This window comes from Cnephaeus nilssonii, assembly GCF_951640355.1.
Source record: "Cnephaeus nilssonii genome assembly, chromosome: 13".
NCBI classification, from domain to species: domain Eukaryota; kingdom Metazoa; phylum Chordata; class Mammalia; order Chiroptera; family Vespertilionidae; genus Cnephaeus; species Cnephaeus nilssonii.
Window position 1 is genome coordinate 35,251,338 of NC_137084.1, and position 21,440 is coordinate 35,272,777.

A 21,440-nucleotide genomic window follows, 5' to 3' on the forward strand; every position below is an offset into this window, starting at 1 on the left:
CTAAAAGTTCCTGTCAAACTTTATATAGAGGTTTTCTTCCCTTGGGAAAAAAAAATTCCCTTTTAAGAAATATATTAGGAACATACAGAAGACAAAAGTAATAATGATCTCTGAGTAGGAATCCTTCAATGATTACACCTTCTTTGAAAGTTTGGTACACTCTGAGTAGATTTCCTAGCTTAAGCACAAGTGTTTGAGATATGATTTTAAATTGAATCTTTCAAAATGTTACCTGGCCATAGGTATCATTGAATGAACATCTACTTTATCAAAGGCACTTTCTTCTCACTTATTAGCCTTACTTTACAGACAAGAAAAAAGTGAGGCTCACAAAGGTTGCTCTTTTATGCCAAACTGCCTCTTAGTACTTAACAGCACTAAATACAATTTGATGAATGTTGATAATTATTTTTGAGCTTCTGGGAAAAGGTATTTTTATAATTACAGTAATCAGTTCCAATCAGAAAAAAATGTTTCATGACAGTTTTGAGAATAATAAAGATTTATCACTCTTACAACTATGTTAAGTAACTGTAAATATTCCTCATAATGAAGTATGAAGAGTTTACAAAAAAATATAGTGGGACAGCCCTGGCTGGGTAAATCAGTTGTTGGAGGTCCATCACAATATGCCTGGTTGTGGGTTAGATACCTGGTTGGGGCACATACAAGAATCAACCAATGAACACATGAATGAGTTGAACAACAAATCAATGTTTCTCTCTCAAATTAATTAATAAAAGTTTTTAATAAAATGGTCTTATTTGGAAAAACAAAAGATGGATTTAAAAAAAAAAAGAATATAGTGGGACATCATGAATCTTATACTGGATAAGGAGAAAGAAATAAGAGAATTCGGGGTCAATGAGTGGAAGAAATTGAAGAGCTTTACCTGTGTAGTTCAAAGTCCCATTCTCAAAACTATTTAAATAAAGTTTTAATTTAAAAAAAACTAATTAAAAAAGGAAAAGAGACAAAATACCTTCCTTTTCTAGCTTCCTAATCTAGCCAATTTAAGAGCAAGCAATCCTTAAATGAGAATAGCCCAAAACCTTTAACCCTGAAAAAGACACTAAGACAAATAAGAAATTAAGGCCATTCTACTTAGTTTGCTTGTTATTCATTCATATATACTTGTTCTGTGTTTTTCATATACCACAAGTGCAGCCCACCTCTAGATTGTTTTGTTTCAATAAGAAAGTTATGAAACATAAGATTAACTCTCCAATTAAAGAAATAATTTCAGAGTTTTAGGTCTTTTTGTCTTTTCAAATGATATATTAAGTTATTCCAAATAGCTCTTTTAAACATGACTAACCAAATGGATTAATGAAAAACATAAGAAAATATAATACTTACCTCATCTTCAACATCAATAAATGTACTCATATCCAGCTCTTCAGGAAATGTCATCCGATCATTCAATTTAATCCTATGCATGGTTGTATAATCAAAATCAAACCTTTTCAATTGTAAGGTCAGCAGATAAGGAAAATGCAAAAACCGAAGACCCTAAAAAGAAAGGGGGACATATTAAATATTGACTGTTATCTCAGGTAATTAAGTATTAATTTCTACATGGCATCTACCTTTCGTGCATCACACTTCTTCTTACAACGTTCACAAAAATATTGATTTGGGCCATCCAGGATCTCTGGCTGAATAAATGCATGCAATGCTTCTTCCTAATTAGAAAAAAAATCGTTTCATAATTACTTAATGATATTATAATACTAACGACAAAATTCTGAATATAAAAACAGTGCAAAAAAAGTGCAATTACCAATACACTTATAAATAGAATAAATAGAAAATTAGGAACTCAAAATGCAAAAAGGAAAATAAAAACAAAATGTTATCATTATAAAAATTGAGCAATAATATAAATTCTTATTTCATTCTGTATGAGATCTGCCTTTCCTAGCACTGCGCATCAGTTTGTCATTTCTACCTAATTGTTATTGACTTTACATTGTGGTATTTGCCTAAATAATCTAATAAAAATCCTCAGTCTTTAAATTAAAAAGCAAACCAGCTCTGGCTGGTAGGCTCAATGGTTAGAGTACCAGCCTGAGCACCAAAGGGTTGTAGTTTTGATCTCTGCCCTGGTTGGGGCACATGGAGAAGGCAACCAATTGATGTGTCTCTCTCACATCAATGTGTCTCTCTCTCTCTCCCTCCCTTCCATCCACTCTCTAAAAAATCAATGGAAAAAATATCCTCGGATGAAGATTAACAACAAAAAAAGTAACTTCATATTTCTTAGAAAAGCAGTTATATGTATCATTTCAATATTCTTATGAGACATTTTTAAACTGTACAGTAAATAACACAGAACTCTGAAAATTTGACACTACCCATACACTTAAAAATCTAATAATAATAATCTGAATCACTATATTTCGAGTCAATCAGTAATCCACCACTGCACTAGTGTGAAGGTTGAAAACCATGTGCGATCTTCTCACTGCATGTCAGATACTGCTCCGTTTGAAAGTGTATGAGAGCTCCTGGACTGTTCACCTAGTGTACCAGGTGGTTCTCTTTTCTCCATACAGCTTTAAGACAGAAGCAAGAAACTCAGTATGAATAATGCTGAAGAATTTGTGGGCATTAAATTAATTTTTAATCAATAATTTTTCACAATCAAAAAATGAATTTTAGTTAATACAACACATAAAATTGCATAACCTCAAATTTCATTTGATGTCAGAACTACTGACAATACATATTTATTACACATAAAGAAAAAATAGAAATATTAAGATGACGTGTTTTCGAATATTTGGTGTTCTTCAAAGGACAGATAAAGGAGCTTGATCTGGCAAAATGGACTTAATTTAAAATAGCTGGCAGAGCTTATAAAACTACTATCCACATATTGTTTGATCTAGCTCATTTTGGAATAAGATCAAAGCTATGAAAAGATATTCAAAATGCTTCTAACTTCATTTATCTTCCAGTTGTTCTCAAAAACACAAGGAAGACCACAGGTGGGGGGACCAATTAGTTGGGGGATTGAGGGCAGGGTTCTGACACATGACCAAGCATTTTACTGAAAGTCATAAGAAAGAATACATTTAGCAAATGATTTTTTTCTCTAAAGCGTATTTTAAGCATAAAAAGGCAAATTTTATAAAAACCGCTGAGTAAAAGAAGCTTTCAGAGAATCACAAACATAGCTTAACATAGAATGACATCAAATTTGTTGTTTTCCAAATAGAGGTCATTTGAATTGGTAAAACACTCAATATCTAAAAAAAAAAAAATCAGAGCAGGGGTAGGGGGATAAGGGATGGAAGGAGAGTGAAAAATTATCTCACTCAAATTCTACTGTACTAAACTAAACTAAGGTATGTATTGTTTGTATTGGCTAAGGTATATGTATATTGTGTGTATTGTTTTCTGCCTTATAGTTTATACCGAAAGCTTTTCTTTCTTTAATTTAAATGCAGAGAAAAGTTTAAAGAACAGAAAACTCCCAGTAACTATTTACTCAGACTCACCAGGCTTTAACATTTTGCTACCTTTGCTTGATCATCCCACCCACATATACATTATTTTTCAAACCATTTGAGAGTAAGTTCATACATCATGCTTTTCCTCTTAATACTTCAATGTGACTTTTTAAGAACAAGAATATCATTAGTTATCAAACTCAGAAAACTATTGATAAAGTGCTTTTGTCTGTCCACATTCCAATTCTATCAATTATCCTAATAGAATTTCTCCGCTTCCAGTACAGAATGGAATCCAGGATCACAAATTGCATCTGGCTGACTGCCTCTTCAGATTGCCTTTTTTTGGGGAATAGTTTAAAGCTATTCTTTCATGACATTAATATTTGTTTTAGAGGCCAGTTATTTTATAAACTGTTCCACAGTTTGGGTTTCTCTGACGTTCCTCATGATTAGATTCAGATTATGCATTCCTTTCTAGACTACTAAGTAAGGATATGTCCTTTTAAGGGTATCATAGTCCCAGGCCATGTCCCTATCCTTATTGGCAATATTATTAATTTCAATCAGTGTCAGGGTGCTGTCCATTAGTTATTTTTTCCCCTTGAAACTAATAAGAAATCTGTAAGGAAACCCTTGGAGACCAGGCACAAATCCTGAGCCTTAAACTTTGTACCCTAGATTTAGCACCCACTAATGGATTCTTGCTTAAATCAAATTTTAATGTTTGCTTTTATGAACCAACTTGAAAATCTTTTTAATAGGCCATTTAAGTCCATTCATATTTGATAATGACTGATGTTTAGTTTCATTTCAGTCACTATCATATCTAATAAGATGGAATGTGCAAATTGACCATAACTCTGCGACAAAGATGGCGGCGCCCACAGCCAATAAGGAGGGAATATGCAAACTGACACAACAAGGTGAGAGGCGGAAGTTGGTTCTGGCTGGAGTGAAGGCGGAAAGGCGGCTCCGGGCCGGAGCGAAGGTGGTGCCGGCAGCCAGGGGAAGGAAGGCCTATTTTTGCACGAATCTTCAGGCCTCTAGTTTTGTTATAATTACTGTATTAAGGAAATTTACGGTGTTCCTTTATGTATGTTTTCTGTGCTGTTTTTACAATTTCTTTTGGTATTTAGGGAGGTTAGCTATATTTTTGTAGTGCAATATACTTTTGTTATTACCCTTAACCCTTTGCACATGCTTGCTTTTTTCTCGAGCTGCTACTGATGCTAATCGTTTCAAGTCACACTCAACATCCGAGTGCAAAAGGTTAATGCTATTTTTTTTTCTTACTTATGCTTGTAGTGTCTAGTCTGCCAGTTATAGGGGGCACTCTTGTGTTTCCCCCTACTCAACAGTCTATGATCTTTCCCTTTCTCTCCCCTTTTTTAAGAATGGCATTCTTTATATGTTGTCTAACATTTCATACCATTCTTGTACCCTGTCCTCATCCTTTTAAAATTTTGTCCTTATTTTTACAGTTTTAATTAGTCCTTAATTCTACAATTCAACAAATCAAATACTCAATCCTTTTGCTGAAGCTTCCCCAGTGGTTCCTTGGTTAGATGGAGCTCATTCTCTCATAAACTCCATGGGAAGGGCTCATGATTATAACATTTAATGAGTTCTTCCATGTTCAAAATTGGTTTTGTATAGCCATAATCGAAGGAATACTTGACTGGATATTGAATCCTTGGCTTGTAATTGAGTTTTTAAAAATTGCTATTCTGTTGCCATGATTTGAATGTTGCTCTTCAGAAATATGATGCCAATCTAATTTATCCTTAAAATTTAAGTTTATTAAAATTTGTCCAGAGTTGATTATTCAAAGCCAATCTGTCCAGATAAATGGTGGGTCTGTCAAAAGGCAGGTTTAAATTTCCCTTATCCCAGAAAGCTTTTCTGGGACATAGTTTAAAAGTTTTGTTTCACTGTGTTTGTTCTTTACAGACTCGATATATTGGACACCTCCTTTGCTGGTCTTCCCTTACAATTTTCTGAGGTCCTTCTTTTTTTTTTTCTATCTCATTTTCATTTGATGTCCTTTAGATTTTTATTTCTTTTTATTCTCTTTCAAGTACTTTATAAATTTACTCTTCATTTCTAAGTGTTGTCTTTTTCTTCAATTTCTTTCCTGAATTTGATCAATATTCATCGCATTTCATGTCTTTTTTTAAATCTATTTCTCTCCTTAAATTTTTGGATACCAGACTGTTTTGCTTGTTTGAAATATTTAATTTAGTCTAGAGTACTGTTCTACTTTGTACTATTCTATTTTGTGGCTATTTTCCCGAGGGCTTTTTATGGGGGCGGGGGGGGGGGCGGGGAATAGATTTTCATAAGCTGATAATAAACATTTTCTGTTTTCTTCTAAAAGTGGTGTTTAGTTGCTTTTTCTCCCCCTAGTCATTGTGTGGACAGCATTCTTTAGGTTAAGAGTACTTTCGTTTGTCAACATAGTAAAGTGCAGTTTCTTGAATTGGTAATGGGAGGAGAGGTTGGTGTCTTCGTTCATTTTGTAGGAGCCTTAATTCTTCTATTTCTTGTCTTCTCTTCACTTGCTATGGATTGGAGCCATCAGCTCTTCTCTATTTCTTTCTCCAAAAGCAAAATTCCTCCAAGACTGCCACTTCTAATCCTGCTCATTCTAAAATTCCTTCCCTGTAGCTGATGCTATAAACTACTAAGTCCAGTCTATATTGGCACATACTGTTGTATTTTCTCTTTTTGAGGGTGATTTTGTATCTGTTTTTCCTAAGTCTTTCAATCCCCTCTCCTCCATTTCATACAGTCTCTAAAGCTTCCCACTCCACACTCTCCACATACAGACTGCAGCAGCAGTGGAAATTCTGTTGGGACTTGGTGATTATTTATCATGCTACTTACAGGTAATTTGAAGTTCATGATATTCTTTCTCCCACTAATGCCAAAGGAATACAAATGAAACCTAATTAACTCATACCTTCTATGATTTTGGGGAAGGATGTGTGGAGGTAGCCATTATTATCCTTCAGACTGAGAAACCAGTTAAAGCTATATTAGTAACTTTTGTTTCTATATTAATAAGTTTCTGCAGCTTCCTTACCCTAGCTTTTTAACAAGTTGTCACCATGATAATGCCATTAAGATTAGTCAGTTATAAAAATTAGCTTCAATTTATCCATCCATTCAACAAATAATTATGTGTAAATGATACATAAATGATGGGCTAATACAGTTTATACATTTATCTTAATGTGATGTACAAGATAACTAAAAATCATGCCAAGCTACATTTTAGATAGTAAAAATTAGTCATGAATCACAAAATAGAATAAAATATTATAAACTCTATACCATTATTCAAACACACACACACACACACACACACACACACACACACACACACACACACACTGTACTGCTTACCATCAGCTGTTACCTTGAGTATGTTAAATTGATGCATCATCAAAACCAGCATTGGGTTAATTATGATTGTTTTTCTTCATTCCATAGTGAAGATAATAGTTTTACTTTCTAGAACTTATATAGTATACAAAATGTAATTTTGCATTTTTTAATACTGTAATTTTCACAATTCAGAATACAACACAGATAACTCTTATATCCTTAGTTCTCCAAATAAAAAATATCAGTTATCACAATTTTGTATTTAATGAAGAAAATATAGGCACAGTGCAATCAAAAGATATAACCAAAAAATGGTACTGTCTATAAATCATCAGTTTTCTTTTTACTCTTAACCTATATATAAAATTCTTTCTCCATCATTTAATGTCTATTTTATTTTGAATGGAGAAATGGGCATTAAAATGCGATACTCTATTTTTCAAATTGAAAAGATAATTAATTAAGAACCACAACTGATAATTATTTTCGGATTTTGATATACTTAGCAATTTTGGGCTACTGATATACAGCAGCAAATATATTCAACTATCTTCCCAGGATATATACTTTAATAAACACGTGTGTTTTAACTAGGGAAAGGACTCCAAATACTTTTAACCTAAGCCATCCACTTATTTTAATTGCAATTTTTGAGGTAACTGTAGATTCATGTACAATTATAAGAAATAAGAAATAATACAGAGAGAAACCTTACAGACTCTGCCCAGTTTCCTCCAATGATAACATTTTACAAAACTACAGTATATCACAACCAGGATATTGACATTGATATCTCTACCTATCTTATTCAGATTTCCCCAGTTTTTGGTATAGTCATTTGTCTGTATTTGTGTGCATATTAAGTTCTACAGTTTTATCACCTGAATTGGATCATGTAGCTATTACCAGTCAAGAGACTGAACAGTTCCTACATCACAAGGATGCCTTAGGTTGCTTTTTTAGAGTAACCATCTACCCATTCACCTGCTGACCCCACCAAATCTATTAGCTCTGGCAACGATAAGTTGTCCTCCAATTTTAAATTTTTGTCACACCAAAAATATTATATGAATGGAATCATATCATATGTAACCTTGCGATCGTTATTTTCCCCCACTCAGCATAATTCCCTGGAAATTCATTCAAGATTTTGTGTGTATCCATAATTTATTCCTTTTTCTTGCTGAGTAGTATTCTATGATTTGTATGTACAAGTTTGTTAATCACTCACCTGATGAAGGACATTTGGGTTGATTTCAGCTTTGAAATATTAACATAAAGATGCTATGAACATTTGTGTACAGGTTTTTGTGTGAACATAACTTCATTTCCCTGGGATAAGTAACCAAGAGTAAAACTGCTGGAGTTCATGGTAATTTCAAGTTTCATTTTATACGAAGCTATCTGTAACATTTCACATTCCCACCAAAAATGTGTGATCCAGTTTGTCCACACTGTCGCCAGCTTTTAGTGCTGTTTTTTATTTTAGCCTTCTGTAGGTAGGTAATGATATCCTCATTGTGGTTTGAATTTGTATTTTCCTAATGATAGGAACATCTTCTCCTTACATCTGTATATCTTCTTTGGTGAAATATTTGTCTTTTTCCAATTACCTAAATGAATTGTTTGGGGTATTTTTCTTAGTATTGTGTTTGGAGACTTCTTTATATGTTAATCAGTCCTTTGTCAGATATTTGGTTTGCAAGTATCTTCTCCATCTGTAGCTCCTATTCTTATCCTGTTTGAATGGCTGTCAAAAGACCAAATTTTTAATTGTGAGGAAATCCAACTTCTCAATTTTCCCTTTGTGGATTGCACTTTTGATATCAAATCTAAGAACTCATTTCTTAACCTCAGATCTGGAAGACTTCTTCCCTAATTATATTTCTAAGGTTATATCTTTACACTTTATGTTTAAGTCTATGATCAATTTTGAGTTAATCTTTGTACATATAGGTGCCCAATTGTTCCAACACCATATATTGAAAAGACCATCCTTCCTCCATTTAATTACTTTTGTGGTTTTCTCAAAAATAGATGGGTCTATTTGTTGAATCAATCTGTTTTCCCTTCTGTTCCACTAATCTACTTGTGTATCCCTCCACCAATATCACACAGCCTTGATTCATATAGCTCTATGAGCCTTGAAATCACGTAGATGGATTTCTCCAACCTTATTCTTTTTCCAAAATTCTAGCTATTTTAGTTCTTTGCCTCCTACATAAACTTTAGAGTGAACTTGTGTATATCATCAAAAATTTTGAAAGGAATTGCATTAAAACTATGTAATTTGGGAGAGAATAAATATCTTTACTATGCTGAATCTTCTAATCAATTAGCACAGTATGTCTCTCCATTTATTTAAATACTAGAGTCCCAGTGCATGGATTCATGCACCAGTGGGGTCCCTTGGCCTGGCCTGTGGGGATCAGGCAGAAACCGGCTCTCCTACATCCCCCGAGGGGTCCCAGATTGTGAGAGGACGGTTCTCAGGTGACACACCCTGAAATTGGGCTCCCTCCTCTCTGGTTCTGGGTGTGTCACCTGCTGAAAACCACTGCTGCCAAGTCACCGCAGCTCTGCAGCTCCTGCATTGAGCGTCTGCTCCCTGGTGATCAGTGCGCTTCATAGTTACCGGTTGGAGCATCTGCCCCCTGGTAGTACTGCGCGTCATAGCTACCAGCCAGTTGGCCAGTCGCTTAGGCTTTTATATAAATTCTCTTCAGAGTTTGTAGTTTCTAACACATAGGTCACAGTACATATTTTGTTGGATTCACACCTAATATCTTTTTCCATAACTGTAAGTGGTACTGTGTTTTTAATTTCACTTTTACATGTTCTTTGCTAGTATTTTGAAATACAACTGATTTTTGTAGTTTAATCTTATAACCTGCTACCCTGCTAAGCTCAGTTATATCCATGATATTTTTTATATAAAATATGTTATCTAAAACAGGGGTGGGGGCAATTTCATATCTTCCTTTAATTAGCATGCCTTTCATTTCCTCTTCTTGCCTTATTGTGTTGGCTAATACTTCCAATACTATATTGAATAAGGGTGTTGAGAACAGATATTCTTAGCATTCTAGAGGGAAAACACTCAGTCTTTTACCATGAAGTATTGTGTTAGCTATAGGTTGTTGTTTTTTTAATATGTTCTTTATCAAGTTGCAAAAATTACCTTATTCCTAGTTTTCGGAGTTTTTATCATGAGTGTTTATTGAATTTTATCAAGTGCTTTTTCTGAGTCAATTAATGTGATCATGTAAATTTTCCTTTTGGTAGAGTAACTCATCAATTTAAAAAAAATACTGATCAGCCCTGAATACTTGGAATGTATTATTTAATTCTATCTGCTAATATTTTGCTAAGGGTTTTTCCATCTATATGCCGTAAGGGCACTGGCCTGGTCATAATTTTTTATTTGTTTTAACTGTTTTTGTCTGATTTAGCACCAAGATAAGACTCTGCTATTGTTGAGTGCAGCATTTTCTTAATATCCATTCAATTCTGCTGGTTGATGGTGTTGCTGAGTTCTATATCTTTGCTAATTTTCTGTCTAGAGGGTATACCTATCAATTATTGAGAAAGATGCACTGACAATTGTAGATTTGTCAATTTCTCCTTTTAGTTTGGGCAGTTTTTACTTACTATGTTTTGCAACTCTATTATTTGGTACATACACATTTAGGACTGCTGTCTTCTTGATGAATTGGCCATTTTATCATTACACTAGAGGCCCAGTGCATGATTTAATCATGCACCTGGTGCACCAGCTGGCTGGCTGTCCGCTGGTGCCCCAGGCCTTCCGAAAGCCTCCGGCATGGCGGAGGCTTTCGAAAGGCCTTGTGCCGGAGCAGACAGACAGACAGCTCCCCCGCTTTGGCTTTTGATCGCGGGGGAGCTGGCTGGCTGTCTGTCCGCTGGTGCCCCAGGCCTTCCGAAAGCCTCCAGCGCGGCCATGGCACAGACGCTGAGCTCGCGGCGCCACTGGCTCCGCGAGCTCAGCGTCCTGCTGGCCCAATCAGCTACCCCGGCCACCCTGAGTCCCGCCCCCTGCGCCTCCTGCTGGCCCAATCGTGGGCGTAGCGGAGTGATGGTAATTTACATATTACCATTTTATTATGTAGGATAATGCCCATCTCTTACCTATATCAATGTACTTCAAGAGGTTTTTGTAGACAGCATATTACTGGGTCATGTTGCTGTTTTTTAAGCTAATATGCTGATCTCTACCTTTTAGTTGGTATAGTTAGACCATTTATACACAACTAAGTTTGCTATTTTAGGTGTTGTTTTTTGTTTTGTTTTGTTTCTCCTCCCTTCCTGGGGATTAAACATTTTTTGAATTCTATTTTATCATACTGTTTTAAACGTATCTTCTTTTCAGTGGTTGCTCTAGGTATTATATTATATACACATAATGCCTACTGATGCTATCCTTTCCCCAGTTCAAGTGAAGTACAAAAACCTTACCTCCCTTTATGTCTTCTCATCCTCTTCCATTTATAATAAAATTATCTCAAACATTTCCTCTCTATATGTTTAGAATCACATCAGACAGTGTGATAATTTTGATTCAACCATCAAACATAATTTAGGAAACTCAAGAGGAGAAGGAAAGCCAGTTTTATTTACCCAGATTTTTGCTTACCAGGTTTTTTTCATCCCTAATGTTCCAAGATATCTACTTTTTAATCATTCCCTGTTCAGAGAAATTTCTTTAGCCATTCTTTAAAGCTGGGTCTGCTGCTGACAAATTCTCTTAGTATTTGTTCATCCAAGAATGTCTTAATTTCCCTGAAGAATTTGGGTATAAGACTACTTGACAGTTCTTTCTTTCAGCACCCACTGAAAAATGTGCCACTTCCCTCTGGCCTCCATAGTTTTTTATGACAAATGGTACTTTGAAAAAAATCAAGAGTAGTTTTCCCCTATAAGAGGTGCCTTTTCTCACTTGCTGTTTTCAAGATATTTTCTTTGTCTTTAGTTTTTAGAAGTATGACTACAATTTGAGTTGATGTAGAATTTTTCTGGCTTATCCTATCTGGGGTTTTTCAGCTTCTTGGATCTGTAGACTTATCCCTTTTCCCAAATTTGGTAAGTTTTCATTGATTATTTCTCTGAATCTTTTCAGTGTTGCCTTCTTTTTTCTCTCCTTCCAGGACTCCAATGACACAAATGTTAGATTTTTTGCTATATAGTCCCATAGGTCTCTGAAGAACTCCCCCCCACCCCCCAGTCTATTTCACTCTGCTGTTTAGATTGGGCAATTTCTATTGTTCCGTCTTCAAGTGAGTTCACTAACATTTTCCATTGTCTCCTCCATTCTGCTGTTGAGTGTATCTGTTGAGTTTTTTTAATTGTTATTACATTTTTCAGTTCTAAATTCCTATTTCATTTTTCTTTATATCCACTACTTCTTCCCTGAGACTATTTCCTCATTTGTTTCAAGTGGGTTTGGAATCTCTCATTGAAGTATTTCTATGATGGTTGCTTTAAAATATTTGTCAGATAATTCTAACATCCGTCATTTTAGTGTTTGTGTCTATTGATTGTCTCTTCTTTCATTCAAAAAGAGATTTTTCCTGGTTCTTAATATGTAGTGATTTTTGTTTTTTGAAACCTGAACATTTTGGGTGCCCTAGACCCCATTTAAATCTTCTGACTTAGCTGATTCCTTTGACACTGCTCCAGCTGGGGAAAAGGTCCCTGTCTCATTACTGCCAGGTGGAAGTAGAAGTGTAGGTTTCCCACTTGGCCTCTGTTGACACCTGAGGTGAAGAGGAGCGCCTCATTACTAAAGGGCAAGGGTACTGATCCTGGCTGCTCAGTAGGCCTCTGCTGGTATCACCTTGGCTGTGAGGGGACTAAGCTTCTTACTTACGGGGAGGAGATAAAAGTTCTGATTCTCCTCCATGAGGTATCAATCCAGTGGGGAGGGAAAGGAGCACTTCCTTACAGTCAGACAGGAGTTAAAGGCATGCTCTCCATGTGGTCTCTAGTGACAGTGAACCAGGGGAACAGGAGAATGGCACTGGGAAGGTTCCTTACTGCCCAGCACAGATGAAACTTCTGGCTAGCTACTCAGTCTTCTCTGATGTCACCCTGGTACAGAGTTGGAGAACTTTGTTATAACTTGATGAGGGTAGAAGTTGAGGATCCATACCAGCTTTGGCTGGCATGAGTTGGGGGACAAAGTTTTTCCATGGTGCTTGGCTAGAGCAGAGCCATTATTATATAAACGTTTTGTGCCTTACTAGGCTGTCCTTTTCCTGGCCTTTTGATAGAGCAAGTAGGCTTTTTAGTTTGTGCCTGTTGTTTCCAGATTGTCAACTTCTTCATCTTCAAGTCTGGGATATAATAGGCAAAAAGAAAACCCAAGGAACTCACCCCGTGTCATTCCTTGAGTCCTGAGGTACCTGGTCTTTATGCCTTTTCTCCACCTTTCAGAGACTTCTTAATGCTTATTTTGTATATAACGTTCAAGATTTTCAGTTGTTTTAATGGAAGGAATAAGAAATTGTACATCTACTCCATTTTCCTGAAAGCAGAAGCCCCACTTTCTAAATTGGTTTCCACTAGTCCAACCACACAAATTCCTGGAAAAATGAGGGTAGTCTATGGAAGAGATTTTTCTCTATGTAATGCTTACAAAGTTGGACCACTGAGCCAGCCATATAACAATGTCCAAATCACCTGATAAATCAAGGTGTATGTCTTATGATATAAACTTGTGTAAACACTTGAAATGCTTATGATTTTATGAATACTCATACATTTAACAATTTTAAAGTTACAAATTTAACAATTTTTCATTCAAAACTTAAAAATAATCATTAGCCCGGCCGTGTGGCTCGGAGGTTGAGTGTCAACTTATGAACCCAGCCAGAACACATGCCCAGCTTGTGAACTTGATCGCCAGTGGGGGGCATACAGGAGGCAGCCAATCAATGATTCTCTCTCATCATTGATGTTTCTATTTCTCCCTTTCCATTCCATTCTGAAATCAATTAAAAATATATTTTTAAAAATCATTAAACTATGTTTACTTATGAAACAAAACCTCTTTTACATAATCTGATCTTCCCAAAGACACTATATGGAACTATACAGCTAAACCCATTTCAGGCTTTTGAATATATATTGTTATAATAAACAGATATTTAAATATACTTACCCAATAACAGAATAAAAGTATCCTAATAGAAAATGACCTAGAACAGTGCCTGTCAGAGTAGGCAACTCAATAAATATGTTAAATGACAAAAGATACCCTTAAAATATAGTGTCTAAAATTTTACTGTTAAAAATGAAAAGCACCTCCCCTGTTAATGTCAAACATATGAGGTGCTATCATTTTTATTTAGTTTGTGAAACAGGCTTTCACAATTAACCAATAAAAATTATGTATCTAATTTTTATGTATCATCATAATGTATTATGTATTCTAGACTATCTACTTATAATACATTCTCAAATGTGCCTGGCAATATGCAGATTCAAGATTTCTTTGATTATAACATTCAGAAAGACTGATTTTAATATAGACAGCTCTAATCAGTGAAAAAGAAAAGGTTCCAATTACCTAAAAAATCATTAAGAACAAATTTTTAAAAAATAATAATAAAAACAACGTTTCAGCTGATGTTAATTTTTTAGGAGTAATAATAAAATGTATAAAACAATAGGAAATTGAAACATGTATTTTAGCATTCTCATACTCCCTCAACATCCCAAGGACATAAATGTTAATGTGACAAAGTAGAAATAGCACCTTAATATAATGCAGTGCTTCCCAAAATCTATTCCTCAGAATCTAAGTATCCCTTGAAATACTAACAGATGTCCCACAGAGAAACACAAGGCTAGGTTAAATACAGTTAAACAAATTTCTCTATTATAGGAATCCTCGGGACATTTTCAAAAAAATATGTACCATAAACTTCACAAAAAGGCTTACCGAGTTTCCCAAATTTAATCAAAGATCTCCCAAACATGCCAAAACCGGTTTGGCTCAGTGGATAGAGCGTCAATCTGCGGACTGAAAGGTCCCAGGTTCGATTCCGGTCAAGGGCATGTACATCGGTTGCGGGCACATTCCCAGTAGGGGGTGTGCAGGAGGCAGCTGGTCGATGTTTCTCTCTCATCGATGTTTCTAGCTCTCTATCCCTCTCCCTTCCTCTCTGTAAAAAATCAATAAAAAAAAAAAAAAAAAAAGATCTCCCAAACATCTATTAAATCTGGTGGGAGACTAGTGTTGAACAAATTCAATCTGAAAGACAGAGAATGGCACAAGAACCCTTAAATACAGATGCCCTACTTGGCCAGGTAAAACGAAGACCAGAAATTTAATAAGTATCATAGTTATAATAACTAAAATATAATTCAACAAGGAAAATATTATGATGAAGTTTTTTTTTAATTGGAGTCAATTTCTCATACTTATTAGTAATAAGTCTATCAATCATGCTGAAAACTCCCATAAAAATTAATCATAGATGTCATAAGGATAAATTAGCTACATGTTAATTTCATTCATATTTTAATTCTAAACATTATTCTAATTTATTTAAACATGGAGATGTTAAAACAAGTCCATGTTTTAGAAGTTTTAGATGAAAGTAAAAAAGCTTCAACTTTTAATAGAACCTCAAATGTAACTGTCTGAAATTAAACATTAGGTGTTACTCAACCTCACTGATATGGTGGTACACTGAACAGAACATACCATAAACAGAACATATAACTGTCAATGTTGTGTGTGTGTCTATGTATGTATGTGTGCTTATATTTGTGTGTGTGTGTGTATATATATATATATGTGTGTATATATATATATGTATGTATATATATATATATATACATATATATATATATATATAACAAAAAAACAAATAAACAAACCAGAATCCAAAATTAAAAGTTGCAAAACAAATTTAAGAAGAGTTCAATTCAAATTAAGGCCAAATATTATATAGAGCCTTAATGAGATTTTACAATTCTCCTTTTAACTAGATTTTTACAATCCACATTTATATAATTCCTTTTAAACACATAAAGTTAAAAAAATACACAATGGCAAACAGTGATATAAAACTAATTTTAGATGCTGTGTGATGATTCTGTGGATTAAGAAGTATAGATTGTAAGTTTTGAATTCAGAAAATAATGGGAAGTCACTTACCTCTAACTAAAGTTCTCTGAAGGTAGTATCCTCCTTAGAACCCCTATCTTGGGTAGTTTCACCTGCTGTTATTTCCCTCAAGAGATTCCAGCAAAGTCTAGGAAGTTTTAAGTTACCTTCCGCAAGCCCTATTAGCGCATGTGTGTTATAAACCTGCTCACATACTGCCTCATAGCTGTAGCTTCCAGTTCCCACTGAATCACCACCACCACCATCTGTGTTTTAAGGGAGGATACTACCTTTGGAGAATTCCACTTAGAAATGTGACTTTTTACACTCCTTCAAAAATATTCTCCAAATAGCTCCTCTGCTGTGTCTATAACGTACTTAAGAGAGTGGTGGCAATTCAGTAGGTAAATAGATAATGACAAAAAAATTAGCTAAGCAATTATATTTGCTGACTACTCAAATACAACACTGCAAAAGACAAATAAAACTAGCTTCCTCAACATTCAATGAATATATCAAAAAACTAAACTAAATGTATACGTGAAAAATCGTTTAAAAAATACTTTTGTAAACAAATTAGAAAAAAATATTCTATATCACTTGAGCCTATCAAATATTTCCCTAGTATATTTTGCTCAAGAAATGCCAATATTTAAAAATGAGTTAGGAAAATAAACTATTGAAAGACAAGCGCTAACTAATTTCCAATGGTTTTTCAGTATGTCACTTCTAACTTAAACTGCCAAAATAAAGTAAAATAAAAATGAAAAACAAAACTAGTAACTCAAACCACAACCAATCTCACATACCTAAAATGGCAGTTTACAAAGGGCACAAAATTTTTCAAATCTACTCAGGAAGTAAACTAAAAAAGAGTGAAGGAAAGAAAGGAGACCTGATCTGCCACTATCTAGGAAAGTGGATTTACCTTGGATTCCACCAATAGATTCCCTAACTTCTTGCTGATCATTTTCTGATAGCCATATAAAAGAAGAAAAAAGCAAAGGGAATCAATTGTCCTAGAGACCAGAGGACTAAACCACACATGTAGCACTATTTTAGATAAAGTATGAACTAGCTTTAAAAACACTGATTTTAGCTACGGGCCACTATCAGTTTATTAGCATAAATAAAGCCCAAACAACATCATGACGAAATTCTACTTTTTTTAGATGTGTTAGTTAGCTCTGAAAGTTTCTCCTGGCTCATAATAGGTTCTAAATAAATGTTTCAGAATTCTCTCATTTTAAATATAAATATAACTCCTTCTGTGACTCTCCTTTCACATAAGTAAACACACATAAGGATAAAATGCAATTAATAACAACAAAAAGCAATTAAGAAATGGTTAACAGGAAGACTAGGAAATCTTAATCTCCCACTTACATACTCAATATATAAATAAACTAACCATATATAGTTCTGATTCTTCAAATTATCTGTGCTTCTTAAATGCATAGATTTAAATAAATTTCAGCATAGGAATGCTCCTTTAAAAATGTGGCCTCTGCTTATCATTAAACCAAAGGTTATTTTTCCAATTTTAAAAGTATAGGGAGCAAAATGTCCCCAAAACAAAATGTACTTCTCTATGCAACAAAAGGTCACAAAATAGCATTTATGGAACAGATTGTTTAGAGGTAAAAAAAATAAATAAAGTGAAATAATCTAGTCAACTATCAGAAAGAATAAAACACTGAGCCATGAGGCAGTACATATGCATTTACTTTCCCTCGTATACATGTATACATGCACTATTAGGACTCACTGAAGGGTCAAAAATCTTCTAGATCTTGCTAGCTTAAATGCAGGAATGACTAACAACCCAAGAAGGTGTATCTAGGATGATACTTACCTTATGAAAGATTATACCACTGTGCTATTATGTATTCTGTGTATGATACACAAGCAGTCAGCGGAAAGGTACACACCACACTAGCAAATGCTTGGCTGGACCCATAAGGTCGGATGACCAATGGAATATCAAGATATGTGTCGATTCTCCAGCCCTCATAACCACATTCCAGACATCTCACGTAGTCCTTCAGCTTGCCTTGATATAGTTCATTTATAAGATCAGCCTAAAAATAAGAACATTTACATTTTAAAGTGTTCCTTAAAAATAAATTTTTTAAAATGTGAAAACACAATTCATGCTTTTAAATATGAATTTCAAAAGGATATTCATTTTTACTGAAGTTTCAGAAAGCTTTAATTTAAGGTTTGTCTAAAATTCTATTGAAAAAAGTCAAGGCTTGATAAAAATCAACGGAAAATCAAAATTAGATTAACACTAATTTAAAAATCAATGTACAAAAATTACCTACCGTATTTTCCAGCGTATAAGACGACTGGGCGTATAAGATTTTCCTGGGTTAAAAAGTCGTTTTATACACCGGAAAATACGGTAGTCCAATATATCTAATCCATTATATCTAACCCCATCAATATAGTCCAATATACTGTATTTTCCGGCATATAAAACGACTTTTTAACCCAGGAAAATCTTATACGCCCAGTCATCTTATATGCCAGAAAGTACGGTATTTCAATTATCATATACTAGAGGCCCAGTGCACGAAATTCGTGCACAAGTAGGGTCCCTAGGCCTGGCTGGCAATCAGGGCTGATCGGGGCCTTCCGGCTGCCGGCCGGGGCCTTCCTTCGTTCTGTGCCATCCCCTGGTGGTCAGCAAGCGATCAAACTCCCAGTTTCCCAGTCGAACTCCTGAGGGGACACTTTGCATATTTTATATATATATATATATATATATATATATATATATATATATATATATATATATATATATATGTAATTAAAAGCCCCATCATTAAACAATGTTCTGTTGAAATCAGTTACCAATTTATTATACTATTAAGTGTCATATCTTTTCATTAGGCTGAAAATACTTCCTAATCTATCACTTTAGGTACATTGGTAATTACACAGTTAAATAACTGGCTGTTTTTATAGCTTTACATATGCATATGACCACTCTCACAATAATATATTCATATTTTTAAAATCATATCTGCTAGGACAAATAAAACTTTTTAGCTTTCAGTAACATATAAAACTATTTTTAAGAAGGTTATAATTTATTTTTAATGTACAGAAAAATTTTAAAAATCTTAAATTTTTAAAAAATCTCCCTTAAAATATCCTCACCTAAAATAATGGATCTCTTACCTGGCCCAAAGAAGGCACATAACTCCCTAAGTAAGGAACCTCCCTCCATGTGAATGTCTTGCCTCAAGATTCTTGTACCCAAACTTTGGAACGCAGCAGGAATACCCCAGCTGCTTTTAATAAAAGTGTTAACTCATAGAGGGATGTAATAATAAGAAGAAAACTTCAGACTTATGAAGAAAAAACAGGCCGCTAATACCATCTATATAAATTACTAAAATACAATTCCACAGGACTGTTTAGAGAAACTAGATAACTAAATAAACTTAACATGTTTTCAAATCTCTTAAGAAGAAAGTACATTATAGTTTACCTCTCATAAATTTAAATCTCTTCTAATATCTAGGACTTAATAAGCCTTCAAACTAGGATCCACCATCATTGTCTACTCTAATATTTAATGAAGCCTTCTTTATTCTCCTGTCCCAGTCACATTTGATTTTGTCTTCTCTATAATTTTGTACTGGTTCAATCCAGTGTTTTTCAAACAGTTTCAATAGCAACCCACAGAAAGAAAGTAATTTTAATTGCAACCCAGTACATATAACTGTAACAAAAGTTACATAACAATAATACTTACCCTTACTTATGTGATGCTCTCTTATACTTTTTCATTCTCTTTTTTTTTTTTTTTTAAGTGCTGGTGTATATTCACTAAACTGATTTCATAAACCATGAAGGGATCACAATCTAGTTTAACACATTAAGCACCCAGCCTGTTTTGTCTTCCGGACGGAAAGTATAGTGTCAGTCACCGATGACTGACTGGGCATTTTACGTGTTAAAACCTCTGGCCCAAGCCACCATAATAGTTTCAATGAGAAAACAGACCCTCCAGGCTGTTGTCCAGATTCTCCACCGAGTCCCCTTGTTTTATCTCTATGATCCTCTATCACTGCACCCAGTATAAATCCTCTGTGCTGAATCATCAGTGTCATCCAGTTCAGCCTTACTCCACATCCCAATGACATATCTAAGGTTTTTTCATTCTTCTAACCCATTCCTACTTCCGGTAGATAAGAAAAATAGGGTCAGAATAACATGGATCCTAAATGTGAAAAGCATATGACTATGGTCAAAACTAAGGTAATGCTTGATGAATGTACTTTGTAATGTGCTACAGATTACAGACATATATTTTACTTAATAAATATCTGAAAATACTGTTCAAAAATCATCTCCTTAAATCATGCATACCACATGTATATATGTATGTATGCATACACACACACACATATACATAAGAATTATGTAGTTTTTTAGCTAAAAAGAAAACTTCTACTAGATAATAGAGCCCAACTTCATTATTATAAAGATGAGGAAACTGAGATCTACAGTGGTTTGATGATAATTTTTATTATTTTTTTATTAGGTTCTCAGTTAATGGCCAACTGAGAACCTAGTATTTTTAATTCCCCATTTAGTATTTTCACAATTGAACTATGAACACATCAAAACATTTCAAAGGAATAAAAGTCCCTTTAGGGTAATGAATGATTTATTAGAAAACACTCCCCTCAACTTGAGAGAGATGAATTACCTGTTCTGTTTGTTTCCATTTCTGTTCCAAAGCATCAAACATGACTCTGCACAGTTCTTGTACATCATGCTGCTGCCAAGCTATTTTAAAACAAAATTTAATGAAAATAGCAATACATTTAGTGTAATAAAATGCTAATTTGTTGTTTAAAGACAAATTTCATGGAAAAGTCTACACAAACTGCTAAAAAAATATACATTACAGCCATGAAAAAGCAATTACAGGAAAGAATGAAGAGATCTCACCATTTACAGATAACATATGCTTTATGGTGCTATGTGTAATATTTGCTATTATTCTTTTTTTCACTATAGAGTTAAGAAAAATCTAAGATGACAAATTTAAATTTTTTAGTTTAAGTACACATAAATAGAGTATAACGAAGTGTATTTTAGAGGAAATTTTTAATTAATAAGAAATTTAGCTCTGGCCTGTTTTGCTTAGTTAAGAGCGTTGGTCCGAGGACCAAAGGGTCAAGGTTTCAATTTCCAGTCACGGGCAAGTACCTCGTTTGCAGATTCAATCTCCTGATCTCATCAGGGCATGAGCAGGAGGCAACCAATCGATGTCTCTTTCACATGGAAGTTTCTCCCCCCCACCCACCTCCTCCCCTCTAATCTAAAAATCAATGAAAAAAATATTCTCACTCCTGGAGTGAGGATTAAAAATATATATATAATAAAAAATGTATCCCTCAGAACTTAAATTTTAAAAATAAGTTATT

General features: G+C 34.3%; 1 protein-coding gene across 3 annotated transcripts in view; it reads right to left on the reverse strand.

Annotated features, from left to right (window-relative positions):
* The window catches only part of USP47 (ubiquitin specific peptidase 47), a 103,776-nt gene that overhangs the window by 31,297 nt on the left and 51,039 nt on the right, over positions 1 to 21,440 (reverse strand). For all 3 annotated transcript variants that reach the window (XM_079787854.1, XM_079787856.1, XM_079787855.1), the window contains 4 exons: positions 20,717 to 20,796; positions 17,919 to 18,068; positions 1,590 to 1,685; positions 1,360 to 1,512 (listed from right to left, as the gene is read on the reverse strand). In XM_079787854.1, coding sequence (XP_079643980.1) covers positions 1,360 to 1,512; positions 1,590 to 1,685; positions 17,919 to 18,068; positions 20,717 to 20,796 — 479 coding nt within the window. The remainder of the gene's footprint in view (positions 1 to 1,359; positions 1,513 to 1,589; positions 1,686 to 17,918; positions 18,069 to 20,716; positions 20,797 to 21,440) is intronic.